The following is a 12672-nucleotide window of genomic DNA, read 5'->3' as shown; positions in this document are numbered from 1 at the left end:
CCTGGCTCGGGGGAGGGAAGCAGGGGTGCAGGAGGAGCCCGTGCATCCCTGTCCCGGGTCCAGCTGGCCTCTCTAGGCGGCTCCTTATGTTCCTGACCCGACCCTACGGGCGTGGCCGTGGCCGTGGCGGTGGAGAAGGTGTGAGTGGAGGGCAAGGGGGCACCAGAATGTGGCTTTAATAGGGTGACTCAGGCTTTGACCGTCTTCCCAAGGACAAATCCTGCTGCTTTGGAGACTGGTTTGATTTCTGGAAACACCCGAATGTCACTGGGCGCCGCAGTGAGGGGTTGGACCGGGGAGGAGGCCCAGCGCGTGTGGCCGTGGCTCCGCGTGGGCTAAAGGGCTCCCCGCCTGGCCTCTGGGCTTTGGGGAGGGCTCCGCTCTCCGTCTCCCCGGGGCCCACCCCACAGAGCACAGACACAGGCGAGTGGGATGCTTCAGTTTAATCACGCGGGGCTGCGGCGCGGCTGAGGCCTGGAGTCCCGGGACCCCTCCTCTTCGGCGTCTCAGACTCAATCTAATTGAATTGTGGAACAAGCTTTTTCAGATTTCGTCCAAATTCGGCTCCACCTAGGAGGATGCAGAGGTTGGGATGTGGCCGGGGGTGCCCCCGGCCCCGGCTCCACCCTGTGCATCGCCCTCAGCCCTGTCTTCTGCTTTCCAACCTCATGCGGCCCCCGGGACCCCCCTTCCCCACCTGGGCAGGATCTCAGGCTGCGGCTCAGACCCCAGGTGCAACCTGGCATCATGCAACCGCATGGCTCGAGTGTGGATGAGAAACTGGAGACTTTTGAAAGAGGGAAGTTTCCGGGGGGGGGGGGGGCGGCTGCAGGGGCCCCGATGCCGGGTGCCGGGTGCTCCTGTTCCCACAAGGCTTTGCCCTGGGATGCACTCACGGTCATAAAGATTTTTCCCGAATTGACGTCCCTTATCCAGCCTTTTTTCTGCTCCTTCTAGGCCATGTCCCGCGAGCGTGAGACCTCTGCTTACCAGGGATTCTAATTGGGGAGCAGAAGAATGACTTTAGCAGAAAACTCCCGCTTTCCCCTCCCGCCCCTCACGAGACGTGGTCGCTCTTCCCCGCGGGGAAGGGGGGGCCGGGGGAGAAACCACGCAGGCCGCAAGCCACCCCGCAGAGCTCCGGGTCGGGGTGCATGTGCGCCCCCCGCTGTGCTTGTCCCCAGGCTCGTCTCCATGGGCCAAGCGCCAGCGGCCCCCCGACACCCCTCTGGTTGTCGCCCGCCCTCAGACGGAGAAGCTCACTCAGTGGGCTCTGGTCCTCTCCATGCGGGGTAGAGCCCTCGGGCTCCTGGGCCGCCTTTTGGGGCGCAGCGGGGTCCGCGGCGGGTGTCGAGCCTCCGGGGTCGGCTGCAGACAGTGCAATTTGTTGATTTTAGCAAAGTCAGAGCGTGTCCTAGCTTGGAAGGAGCGGCAGGGCCCCGGGACACCGACGATGCACCGATGCACCGGCCCTGGGTCCGGTAAGGTCTCTACCCTCGAGGCCTTGCTGGGGCTGAGTGCCCCCGCCTCCAACCCCTGCAGGGAGCCCCTAACCCTCAGCAGGACGGTCCCAGGAGGTGCGGCCTGCACGGGAAGAGGTCACGGGGGTGGGGTGGGGGTGGGGGGAGCTCTCACGGTGGGGCCGGTGCCCCCGTGAACGCCTCCAGGGCTCCTCCTGCCTGTGAGGGCGACGACGATGAGCTAGCAGTGTGCACCCTGCCGGGGCCCTTCCCTCGCCTCCGGCCTCCACCCCATCCCGGGTGCCGGCCTCTCCCCTTGAAGGCAGAGCCCGAAGGGAGGGATGGACTCACCGGCCGCAGCCCCTGGGGCAGGATCCGAGGAGTCACCTTCTGCAGCGGGAGAAAGAGGCGGCCGTGAGGACTGAACCTGACCCCCGCGAGCCCATCCCGCCTCCCGCGCCTTATCCTCGGCCCTTGGGAGAGTTTGTGGGCTCAAGGAGACACGCTTCCCTCCTGGTCCTACTCGCCCATCGGCGGATCCACCGGGGCGGTCTTTCTGGTGTTTGACCCGTCCTACGTCCTACGGCTGTTGGAAGCCGGTTCTCCCCATTGCCTCTGGCCTGTGAGGATGGCCTGAGATCCCCGCGGGGAACCGGCAGTGCTTGGAGGCGCTCAGGGCCCCCCTGGCAGACGGGACAGCGCAGGGGCCGTGGGTCATGCCTGAATGGTTTCTGGGCTCGGACCCAAGCCCTCATTCTCTTTATCCTTTCAGCACGATGTTCATGCCAAGCTCTCTGCTAAGTGGAGGGGGGTTCAGTGTCCAGGACGTGGGAAGACCCCGCCCTGACCCAGCTCCCACTCCAGGACATAGTCACGGGGTCACAGCGTGATGGTGCCGGAAGGGCAAGCACAGAGGGGTCTAAGTTTTCCTACATTTGCATGGAAGGCTTTTCTTGAGGAATTGCCATCTACACTGACATGTGACGGATGAGACAGCATCGGGCCGGGGACACTCGGGGTTGGCTGCGGGGAGGGGACAGGGAGGGGAAAGGACTCCAGGCAGAGGCAAGAGCAAGAAGGAAGGTCCCCGGGTTCGAGGAGCAGCAGGGCCGTCCCGGCCTGAATAGTGCTTTTTGGACTCTTCTCCGAAAGAGGCATCCTGAGACCCAAGGCCACGGGCACGCGGAGTATGGGCTGGATTTCGGCCCCCGCTGCTCCCTGCCTGGTGCTCTTGTGCAAGGGGACAACCCGCCCAGCTGTGTGCGTGGCCCGGAAGCCCCACAGGAAGGCCAGGTGGCCGGAGCACAGTGGCAAAGGACGGCGCGTGAAGAGATGAACCGGGAGACCAGGCACAGCCGGGGGGCTCCTGGGTCCCCACCCGGGGAGTAAAGGGCCTGCGGGTAGAAAGCTGGCGGCAGGGGTCAGTCCCTGGCAGGGGCAGGAGGAGCCAGCACCCCGCTGGGAGAATCAGAGAGGAACGAAGCCTGGAGGTAAGCCCCGGGGTGTCGGGGCTCCGGGGCGCTGCAGGGGGACGGCCGTACTCACCGGCAGAGACCAGGGCCCCCGCCAGAGCCGCCAGCCAGAGGAGAGCCGAGAATCTCATGCTGTGGGACGACGCGGGAGCTGCACCCACAGAATCCTCAGAGGGTCCGAGAATGCCCGTGATGGGGCTGCCGGGCCCTTTTAAGGATCCCAAGGGCCAATGGGAACCCAGTTGGGAGGCGTGTGACTTCCGTGTCCTCCTCCTCCCCTTCTTCCCCAAACTGTCACGCGCTGAGCCAACACGGGCTAGGTGGGGCCGGTGGCCACCTGGCATCCGTGCCGGGAGGTCCTTCCGCTGCCGACTTCCAGCCGTCCTTTTCCTCCTTCCTTTCTTCTTCGTCCCACTTGCCCTACGGGTCCCGTCTCTGAGGTCTCAGGGACCCGGTGCAGAGCCAGTTTTCTTCTGGGGGAGATTCTGGAATGTGTCTGTCGGGGGTTTCGGGAGGACCGGCAGCTTCCCAGGAGGAGGTTGGGTGGGTCTGGGAGGTCACGTTGTCTACGTCTTGCCTTGATGCGCACAGGACTCAGTGGGGGCCTTGAGGGTTTCCCCAACACCTCCTTCCCCAGGAGGCCACACTATTTGGGGACTGAGTCCATGGCTCCTTCCTCCTCTTGAGGGGACAGCTTTGGGGGCACAGGTGACTTCTCTAGACTTGTCCCCTGCTCTCGGAGCCATTATCTACCTGCCAGGGGGAGCTCCCCAAACTCCACGTGGGTCCCGTCAACCTCCATCTTCAGGCCCTACTGATGGGAGCCCACATTTCTGACGGGATCTTGTGATTCCAGGACCATGGTGGTTCCCCCAATTTGGAACTTGGTTCTCCCTTCAAGTGGGGAGCTGACCCATGGTGTGAACAGTCCAGAAAAGCAGACAATTCTCTTTGGCTTGGGATTTCTTCCTTCCTGGAGCTGGGATTCGAGAGGCCGGGGTTTCAAGTTCTGGCTTTGTCATTAGACATAGGGCAGTACGTGGTCCTGCCCTGAAGGACTTTAGGGTTTTCCTTTGCCGTCCAGGAGTTACAGCTCCTAGGTGGAGGACGGCGATGGAGATTGGGTAAGATAATGCACAGCTAAGCATTTCTTGAGACGATACGTTTCTAGGCAGATGTGTGGGATACTCGTAGTTTGCAGAGGGCTCCTCTTTCTGGGTGGGTTTGGCTCAGGCTGGTGCTAAGTGCTAAGTAGAATGAGGTCAAGTAGGAACAGGAGCCCATTGAGGCGCCGGTGGGTGGAGAATTGGGTCCCGGATACCAGTCTGTGGTTCTACATTTGCTCGGTGTTGGCTTTCCCTAGGCCCCGAGTGGTCCTGCAGGCTTTTCCGCCTCAAGGCTGCTCTGGAGGTTGGTGTGGAAAGGGGGTATCAGGAGGTTTATAACACGAGGGCGTGTAGGTGCCGGGGTTCAGGGCATTAGTCTCCTCTTGAGATAAAGGAAGAGAAAACTGATAGGGTGGGACACCACAGGCATGAGGAGCGGGTCCTTTCGGGCCCTCCTTAGCTCTGCTTCATCCATCCTTGACCTCCAGGTAAGACGACAGTCACTTCGGGCAGCTGGTCGACTCCCAACGTGGTGGGTGGGAACCGGTTAATGTAACTGGTCGCCCACTACCCCCCTGTGTAATTTGATCGTTACGATTTATGTGGCATCTGATGGTGGCCAGTAGGTGAAGAAGAGGGGTGCATTGAATCACCCCAGGGATAGGACTTAGCATTGACCTGGGGGGGGGTGGCGGCCCGAGCGTGATGGGGAGACCCTGAGGGTCAGCAGAGAGTTTTGACTGTATCAGTGCCCTGGGATGTGTCCGTGTATACACGATAGTAGGACAGGCTCGGACTCTAGAGCCCAGTTTCCACGAGCACATCGGAAAAACCCAGCAGGAGCAAACTGATTATTTACACAAGTCTTTTCCAAGAGGAAATGAGAGCTTTGGCATCGACACCAGAGCTGTCACGGAGCAGGGTCTTTTCAAATGTCACCGCTCCGCCCTTTTCCTCTTCTAATCCTCCGCGTGGCCTCCTGAGTTAACGAAGCAGGTATTGACATAAGCGGGCGTGAGACGGAAGGCGCGGACATCTGTTCTATAGGAGAATGTCAGTATTTCATAACGGGGGCCCAGAGGAAATGTGACCCCGGGTTTTACGGCCTAGCAGAGAATTGGGTATGGAGAGTAAAGAAAAGGGGTGCAGCTCATGTCCGTGGGTGAAAAGCTACCTTCTGTGATGATGTCTCATCTTCTAGGGCAGCTGACGTCCACGCTGACTCTGTCGCCAATGGCTCTTTTCTCGTGTCCTGCTTGTCTACGCAAGGCAGGCAACAGTGCAAGGACAAGCGACGCGTCCCCGACCTCAGGGGTAGGAGCGGAGCCGGAGCGCTCGGCTGCCCCCCTCGAGCTGACCCTGCCAGGCATCCAACCTCTCCCAGGGAGAAGGGGATCTGGATTTCCATGTGAAATCGCCTCGTTTATTTATTTCTCCTCCTCCCCCTCCTCCGTCTTTACATTTCATGTGGTATTTTTACTTTCTGTTTTGACATGACTTCAGACTTACAGGGAATTTGCAAAAAATAGTGCGGAGTCTTTGCAGACTCTCCGTAGGCGCCCCGGGAGCTGGAGGCCTCAGGTGTTCGCGTCTGGCCGCGCTCGCCCTGTCGCTCCCGCGTCCCTTTGTCTGTGTTTTCCTGAGCTTTTGGAGCGTTTTGCCGGGCGTCCAGCCCTGGACTATTTCCATGACGGCAGATCCCGGTCCTCGTGGGTTAGTCTTGTCGTTGGGAACAGCAGTTAAGTCACTCTCCAGGGTCCGGCGGCGTTTTCTTCTTCTGCAAACAGTGCTTCCTTCCAAGCCTCCCTTTCCCAGGTTGTAGGGACCTATTGAGCCGATTCGACGTGTTGTGTTTCAGTGTCTTTCGGTTGCCAAGAGTCCTTCCAGTTCAAGACTTTCCCTCCTGCTCTTTCCCCAGCAGACGCTTAGCTGGAGCGACGCGAGAGGGGAAGGCGGCGGCCCTGAGTCTCAGGAGCTGGGGCAGGGCAGGCCGAGGTCTTCCGAGGGAACTGGTCGACCTTAGCGCAGGGCAGGGTCCTCAGCCTCCGGCGCAGCCTCCGTTCCTCTGCTCCTCGGCTCCTCTAGGGACTTCCGCGGATGCAGGGGGTGACGGTCCCCAAGGGGATGGTGTTCAGCCTCCCCTGGCTCCTGCTGTGGCCGTGGGACCCGTCAACAAGCGGCGTTCCCGGGGGCCCTGCCGGGGGCCACGGCCCAGCTCCCTCCCAGGGGCTGCCCCCTGCCTCCTGGCCTGGGACCCTCCAGGAGACTCTTGGGCCTCGACCGCTGCTCCAAGTGCGTCCACGAGCGCACCGGGACGTTCCCAGTTCTCTTCCCTGCCCTCCCAAGGCTCCGGAGGCTGAGGCGGGAGTGTCCTCTTGCATCTCCTCCAGGGCCTCCCAGGGGAAACCTCCTGCCCCGACAAGTCTCAGGTGAGAAGCAGGCACTTCTGTTGTTGACGCTGCCCGACGGCAGAAGCTGCCACAGGGACACGACTGTCATCTGATCGTCTTCCCGCGAGACGTTTCCCAACCCTTGCGGGTAAGGGCGGCCACGACACTGAGTTCTTGCCGACGACCCGTATCGTTTGCTAGTGTCGCCCAGACAAACCTGCAAGCAATCAGTCGCACGCTCCTTCTAGTTTTCTGCAGTTGGAATGATGGAGATGACAGCATGGCCTTGATGGCAGGTCTTGAAGTTGGCAGGACGGTTGCCAGCCTGAGTCCCTAAATGACGACACGGAAAAGACTGACCACTGCCCTCTTCCCTCAAATCTGATAACGTAATCGAACACAAATAAAAAATAAATTTATATATATATAAAAATCTGATACGTGAGAAAGATGCAAACTTATGTGTTTGAGACTTTATGCTTTGGGTCGTTGTTTATAGTACTGTAGCCTCCCGCTCTCCCTGGGGACACAGGCTGTCCCCCGAGCTGTCCTTCTGTGCTCCAGCCCGGGCAGCTCCAGGTCAGTTTGGAGCAAGCACCCATCCAGAGAAGGTCCCCTTAGACTAGAACCTCCAGTCTATGAGTGATTCCTATAGCTCCTTACTTGACTTGGAGGATGGTGAGAGCATCTCCCCCCCCTTCAAGGGGGCATTCGAGAAAAATCCCTTTGGTAGGTGCACTGAATTCCCCACAGAGCCAGTGACCTCGATGACTCGATTTTTCTCCTACTCCACGTGAGAGAATGCTAGTCCTGGGGCTGGTTGGGGTTGGGTGGCTTTTCCAACTCTTGGTAAGTCCCAAGGGTGGGGAACAGGGGGGTGTAATGCTCCAGGTGTCAGAAGTCCCCCATGGAATGTAGGGGCAAGTGGCCTGCGGGTTCCAGCAGGGCACCCTAGTGCCAACTCCAGGGCTGTGGACAGAGTCTTACTCAACCTTCTGGCCTGTGGTACAATGTCAGTGGGCAGGGAAAATGGGGAATACGACGGCAACCAGCTTGGAAACTGAGGCTCAGCCCCTGCGGACAAGGGTGAGGGGGTGGGTGTGAGTCAAAGAACTTTCTGGGAGCTCTCTGCGGAAGGTGCAGTCTGGAAGCTGAGCCACCCAGGCGTCCCGATGTTTTTTTTTTTTTTTTAAATTAAATTAAATTAAATTAAATTAAATTAAATTAAATTAAATTAAATTTTATTTTTTTGATGGTTTTGTTTTTAAATTAAATTAATTTTTTTTTTTAAGGTTTTAATGCTACTGTGCTAAAGCCTGGTGCTTCTGGGCATCATTTTGCAGTTTCCCATTATAGTTTTGGCCCCAAGTTAGTTTCATCTTTATTTATTTATTTATTTTTTAATTTTTATTTATTTATGATAGTCAAGAGAGAGAGAGAGAGGCAGAGACACAGGCAGAGGGAGAAAGAAGCAGGCTCCATGCACCGGGAGCCCGACGTGGGATTTGATCCCAGGTCTCCAGGATTGTGCCCTGGGCCAAAGGCAGGCGCCAAACCGCTGCGCCACCCAGGGATCCCAGTTTCATCTTTAATATCATGGATGTCATCGTATAGGATCGCTACAGGAAAATGAGAAAAGGAGGTTGAAAGACAGGAGGAGAGAGAGTTGAAGCTGGAGAGGGAAGAGTGAGAGGGAAGGGAATGTGAGTGCTGCCTCGGCCCGGCTCCACCCTGTCCATCCCCCTCAACCTGCCTTCTGCTTTCCAGCCTCACCCAACCCCTGGAGGGCCTTGCACGGAAGCTGGGACAGAGGCTGAGATTCGCCAGAGGCTGAAGGAGCTCCTCTTTCCCACCTGGGCAGGCTTTGCAGTGGGAGGGCTGGGGCTGAGACCCGGGCGATCTGGCATCAGGCAACCGTGGTAGTTGGAATATAGAGGAGAAATCAGAGGTATCTGAAGACGCGGCAGGAGGGAAGGCCAGTGGGGAGGGGCAGTGCGGGTCCCAGGTCTTCCGTGTGGGGTTGACTTAGGGAAGTGGCCTTGGGGGAGGGGTGGGCATGTTTCTGCTGAGGCCGATGCCCCACTCACCTCGGGACACACTCACCTTCATCCTTGATTTTTAGAGCTTGAATTGTAGGTAATGTTGGCTTTGTGAGTCCCTTAATAACATCTTCTGCTCCATTTTGGCCATTTTCTGGAATGTATGCTGATTGAGGACAGAAGGGTTGTCCACCCATCATCTATCTATCATCTATCATCTATCTTTTATAATATTTATCTATTTATTAAAGGGTGGGCAGAGGGAGACAATCCCAAGCAGACTTCATGCTAAACGTGGAGCGTGACCCAGGGCTTGACCTCAAGCCCTTGAGCTCACAACCGGAGCTAAAACTAAGAGTCAGATGTGCAACTGGCTGAGCCACCCAGGCACCTCAAGGGTTGTTTTATTTGTAAGAGAACCTCCAGCCCCCTCCCCAGGCACCACGGAGACCCCTAAAGTGAAGTGGCTTTGCTGAGGGGACCAACTGCTCTCTCACGGGAAGGTTGGGAGGCCTTGGGATATGCACAGCAAATTTTTCCCAACCCTCCCGCTCCCTGCCCGAGGTTGGATCTAGAACATCCTTGATGGCTTTGATGTCTTTTTTTGCCCTAACCCTGGGGCTTCTGCATTGGTCGTGTTGGCTGCTTCAAGAGGTGAGAGGGTGCAAGGGACAAGAGCTCCCTCCTCACCCCTAGTCATGGTGCTTACCCTCTCCAGGCCTTGCTTTAGGGGACACTCACTCTTTCCTACGCCTTTTGAGTTTTAGCATCTCCCAGGTCTTTCCCTGGTGCCTCAGAGATGATTCCTTCTTTTTAGGGACTTTTCTTGAGTGGATGATAATTGAGGGTGAAGAAAAGACAAGAGAGAATGCCTGCCCCTGTCCGGCACCCCCCACCCTCCGCTTTTCATTCCCTAAACCAATCTCCTAGTGTGGCGAGGAGATTTGTTCAGGGGACTAGCTTCTCCCTCGTGGGAATGTGAGTGGGGCACGGCAGAAACCGTGAAGCAGAGCAAGGTCCTCTGAGAGGCTAGAGTGTGAGCTCAGGTGTGGGAGGGATGGAGCTCAGCCCGAAAGGGGACGCTTGCCTCGCAGAGAGGCGGGACGCGGAGAAACTCTTAGGCTCTGGCCAGAGCGGGGGCAGGGGGCAGGCTTTGGAGAGCCCCTGGGGCTGGAAGCACGCTAGGCCTGGACGGGTGAGGGGTTAGACAGGTATCCAGAAGGGACGTTGGGAGCAGGAAGTCATTGATTTTGCCTGATGTGAAGGATGCAAGAAGTGGGGTCCCGGGAAGGTAGATCTGAGAGGTAGGCTTGATCCAGATCACGGGCGCCCTGAGCGTCAGGCCAGGAAGTGGAGCCATGTGGTGGGATACGGGGAGCCACAGGGAAGCTCTCGAATGGAGTGTTGGGGAGGGTGGGACGTGATGGAAACCTTTGACGAAAAATGAGCGGGAAATATCAGAAAGGGAGACAGACCATGAGAGACTCCTAACTCTGGGGAACGAACTAGAGGGGGTGGAAGGGGAGGTGGGCGGGGGGATGGGGTGACTGTGTGACGGGCACTGAGGGGGGCACTTGGCGGGATGAGCACTGGTGTTATTCTATATGTTGGCAAATTGGACACCAATAGAAAATAAATTTATTAAAAAAAAAAGAAACCTTTGACGAACCCTTCCCCTCCATGCTTCTTCCTTCTGCTATTCCAGACAAACTTTCCTATTTTTCCAGGTCGCCCAGTTCCATTCCAGATGGGGATTCCCTTTTCTCTCCTAGGCTCTATCTTGCTCCTGCACATGATTTTTTTTTTTTTTCCCAGGAAGTCTCTTTTGCCCCTGCCTCCTGGAGGTGGGTATCCCAACCCTCCTTGCCCTGGATCCCTCTTCTACTTCCTCCTTCCCTTCTTTCACGCTCCATCATTAAGCCTCCCACCCAGGGCTGGGGCAGGGAGGGGAGGTGGGGCTCATGGTTCCCTGATCCCGGGGCAGAGGCAGCCCCTGGGGCATCGGCAAAGGAGGAAAGGGTGGCCACGTCAGGTAGGGTGCAGTGGGTGAGCCAAATCCAACTGGGGCCGCCTGAAGCTCCTAGAGCTCTGTCACAAGAGCGTGTGGGTGTGGACAGACGGGAGAGAAATGTCTGCTACACGGGACCCGCCATGAAGGCCTTGCAATATCTACGCCAGAGCTCCCTCTCCGTTAGCCAACCCACAGACCTGCGCTACTCCTAACATCCCTATGTGAAAGGAATCATTCTCTGGCTTTTCTCCATGTCTTGTTCGATGCCTAAGTTTCTTTTTTTTTAAATTTTTTTTTAATTTATTTATGATAGTCACAGAGAGAGAGAGAGAGAGAGAGAGGCAGAGACACAGGCAGAGGGAGAAGCAGGCTCCATGCACCGGGAGCCCGATGTGGGATTCGATCCTGGGTCTCCAGGATCGCGCCCTGGGCCAAAGGCAGGCGCCAAACCGCTGCGCCACCCGGGGATCCCGATGCCTAAGTTTCATACCTAAGATGGAAGGGGCGTGACCTGGCTTTAGCCATGGGACAGGATGGGTGCTGACCATTGCGTGCTGTGAGGCCCCCAGCCCTCCATCCTTTCATTCTTTCCCCAATATAAACGGGGCACCTATAAGCACCAGATACGGTGTCAGAGGTTGAGCATACAGCTTCGAGGAAGATTTTGCTTGGGGAAGCTGGCAGTCTGCGGGGGAATTTGGAGGAATTAACATAATTCCATGAACAATGATTTAATTGCATTGTGATGGTGGTGGGAAGGGGCGGGCGGACAGGAGGCAGTGGGAGGGATGATTGGGACCGAACCGTTCTGGGGCCTCAGTGAGGCTGCTCTGAGGAAATCAACCCATTATGGTGGAGGGTGGAGACGTAAAGGGTCAATCATTGGAAGACCAGGCAGGAGGGGCCTGACACGGGGGTGGGTAAAAGAATGGGGTGGGGAAGGGCAGGGAGATGTGCAAGAGTCCAGGCAGGTGGGAAATGTTGGCTTATGGGAGGAGAAGAAGGATGCCACAGTGGCCAGCGCAGCGTGGGCAAACCAGACCAGGCTGTAGGGACAGGCGGGTGCCAGAGGGCACCCGGCCTCCGTCGATCCGAGGGCTCCTGCGTGGAGAACTTGGTGGGAGGCAGGAGCGGGTCTCAGGACACACCTGGGAGAACTGCCTCTGTTGAGGAGGGAAGGGGAGGGATGAGGGGAGGGCCTGTCCCATGCGGAGTGTAAGGACGGGGGCGGGGGAAGGCTCATGTTCACAGGCACGGGGTCCTAGCCCGAGCTGCCGGGAGGACGAGAAGCCATGAACCCCATGCTTCCGGGTACAGAGGCAGGTACACGCGGGGTCCTCAGACGTCCCGCAATCTGGTGTGTTCCACTGTCTTTCTGGGCCTCTTTTAATTTATTTTATTATTTTATTATTTTATTTTATTTTATTTATTATTTTATTTTATTTTATTTTATTATTTTATTTTATTTATTTATTTATTTATTTTTTAAAGATTTTATTTATTTATTCATGATAGTCACAGAGAGAGAGAGAGAGGCAGAGACACAGGCAGAGGGAGAAGCAGGCTCCATGCACAGGGAGCCCGACGTGGGATTCGATCCCGGGTCTCCAGGATCGCGCCCTGGGCCAAAGGCAGGCGCCAAACCGCTGCGCCACCCAGGGATCCCTATTATTTTATTTTATTATTTTATTTTATTATTTTATTTTATTTTATTATTTTATTTTATTTATTTTATTTTATTTTATTTTTTTAATTTATTTAATTTATTCTTTTTTCTGGGCCTCTTTTAATGGTGACCAGTCTACCAGTGGTGTGCTCTCTCCCTCCCCTCCTCTCCCGCCCCAGGGCCACCTGTTAAGTTCGACGAGGGCTGGCCGGTGCCCACCTTCACCGCGGGTCAGTCCTGGACAGCAGCTCCGGGGCCAGCGTGAACCCGACTCGCATCCGGGCATCCTCTGCCTACCTCTCCCTTCCCCTTCCCACCTGTCCCCTGGGCTATCATCTCTGGTCATACCTTTCTGGGGAGGGGGCTTTGGCGGGAGGAGATGTGGTCCTGTGACCCAGGAAGTCAGACTCCGCTCCTCGGGAGGCCGTGGGGTGGCTGGGGCTTCCCCACGGGCGGGCCAAGTCTGTCTCAGCAGATTGCCCTCGGGCGTACGGGGACGCGGGGACCTTCTCTGGGGCTCCCCACACC

The 12672-nt window shown here is 57.0% G+C and overlaps 1 protein-coding gene across 1 annotated transcript; it reads right to left on the bottom strand.

Moving 5' to 3' along the window:
• Window positions 1–428: 428 nt before the first annotated feature.
• On the bottom strand, window positions 429–3163 carry LACRT (lacritin). Its single transcript, XM_077869732.1, has 5 exons — window positions 3006–3163; window positions 1812–1850; window positions 1264–1368; window positions 897–998; window positions 429–570 (listed from the first exon to the last, which is right to left on the bottom strand). Exons 1-5 carry the CDS (start codon window positions 3061–3063, stop codon window positions 518–520), a joined length of 357 nt encoding a protein of 118 aa, XP_077725858.1. The 5' UTR covers window positions 3064–3163; the 3' UTR covers window positions 429–517.
• Between the last annotated feature and the right edge of the window lie 9509 nt (window positions 3164–12672).

Source organism: Canis aureus, chromosome 25 (assembly GCF_053574225.1).
Source record: "Canis aureus isolate CA01 chromosome 25, VMU_Caureus_v.1.0, whole genome shotgun sequence".
NCBI classification, from domain to species: Eukaryota; Metazoa; Chordata; class Mammalia; order Carnivora; family Canidae; genus Canis; species Canis aureus.
This window is presented reverse-complemented; position numbering and strand designations above follow the sequence as displayed.

What these genes read in the sequence shown, in the direction of transcription:
- LACRT (XM_077869732.1), bottom strand. Translation starts at nt 3,063, where the DNA reads ATGAGATTCTCGGCTCTCCTCTGGCTGGCGGCTCTGGCGGGGGCCCTG. An exon ending in GGGGGCCCTGGTCTCTGCCG is followed by an intron (nt 1,851 to 3,005) that starts GTGAGTACGGCC and finishes CTCCCGCTGCAG; the next exon opens with AAGGTGACTCCTCGGATCCT. An exon ending in AGAGGACCAGAGCCCACTGA is followed by an intron (nt 999 to 1,263) that starts GTGAGCTTCTCC and finishes CTCCCCAATTAG; the next exon opens with AATCCCTGGTAAGCAGAGGT.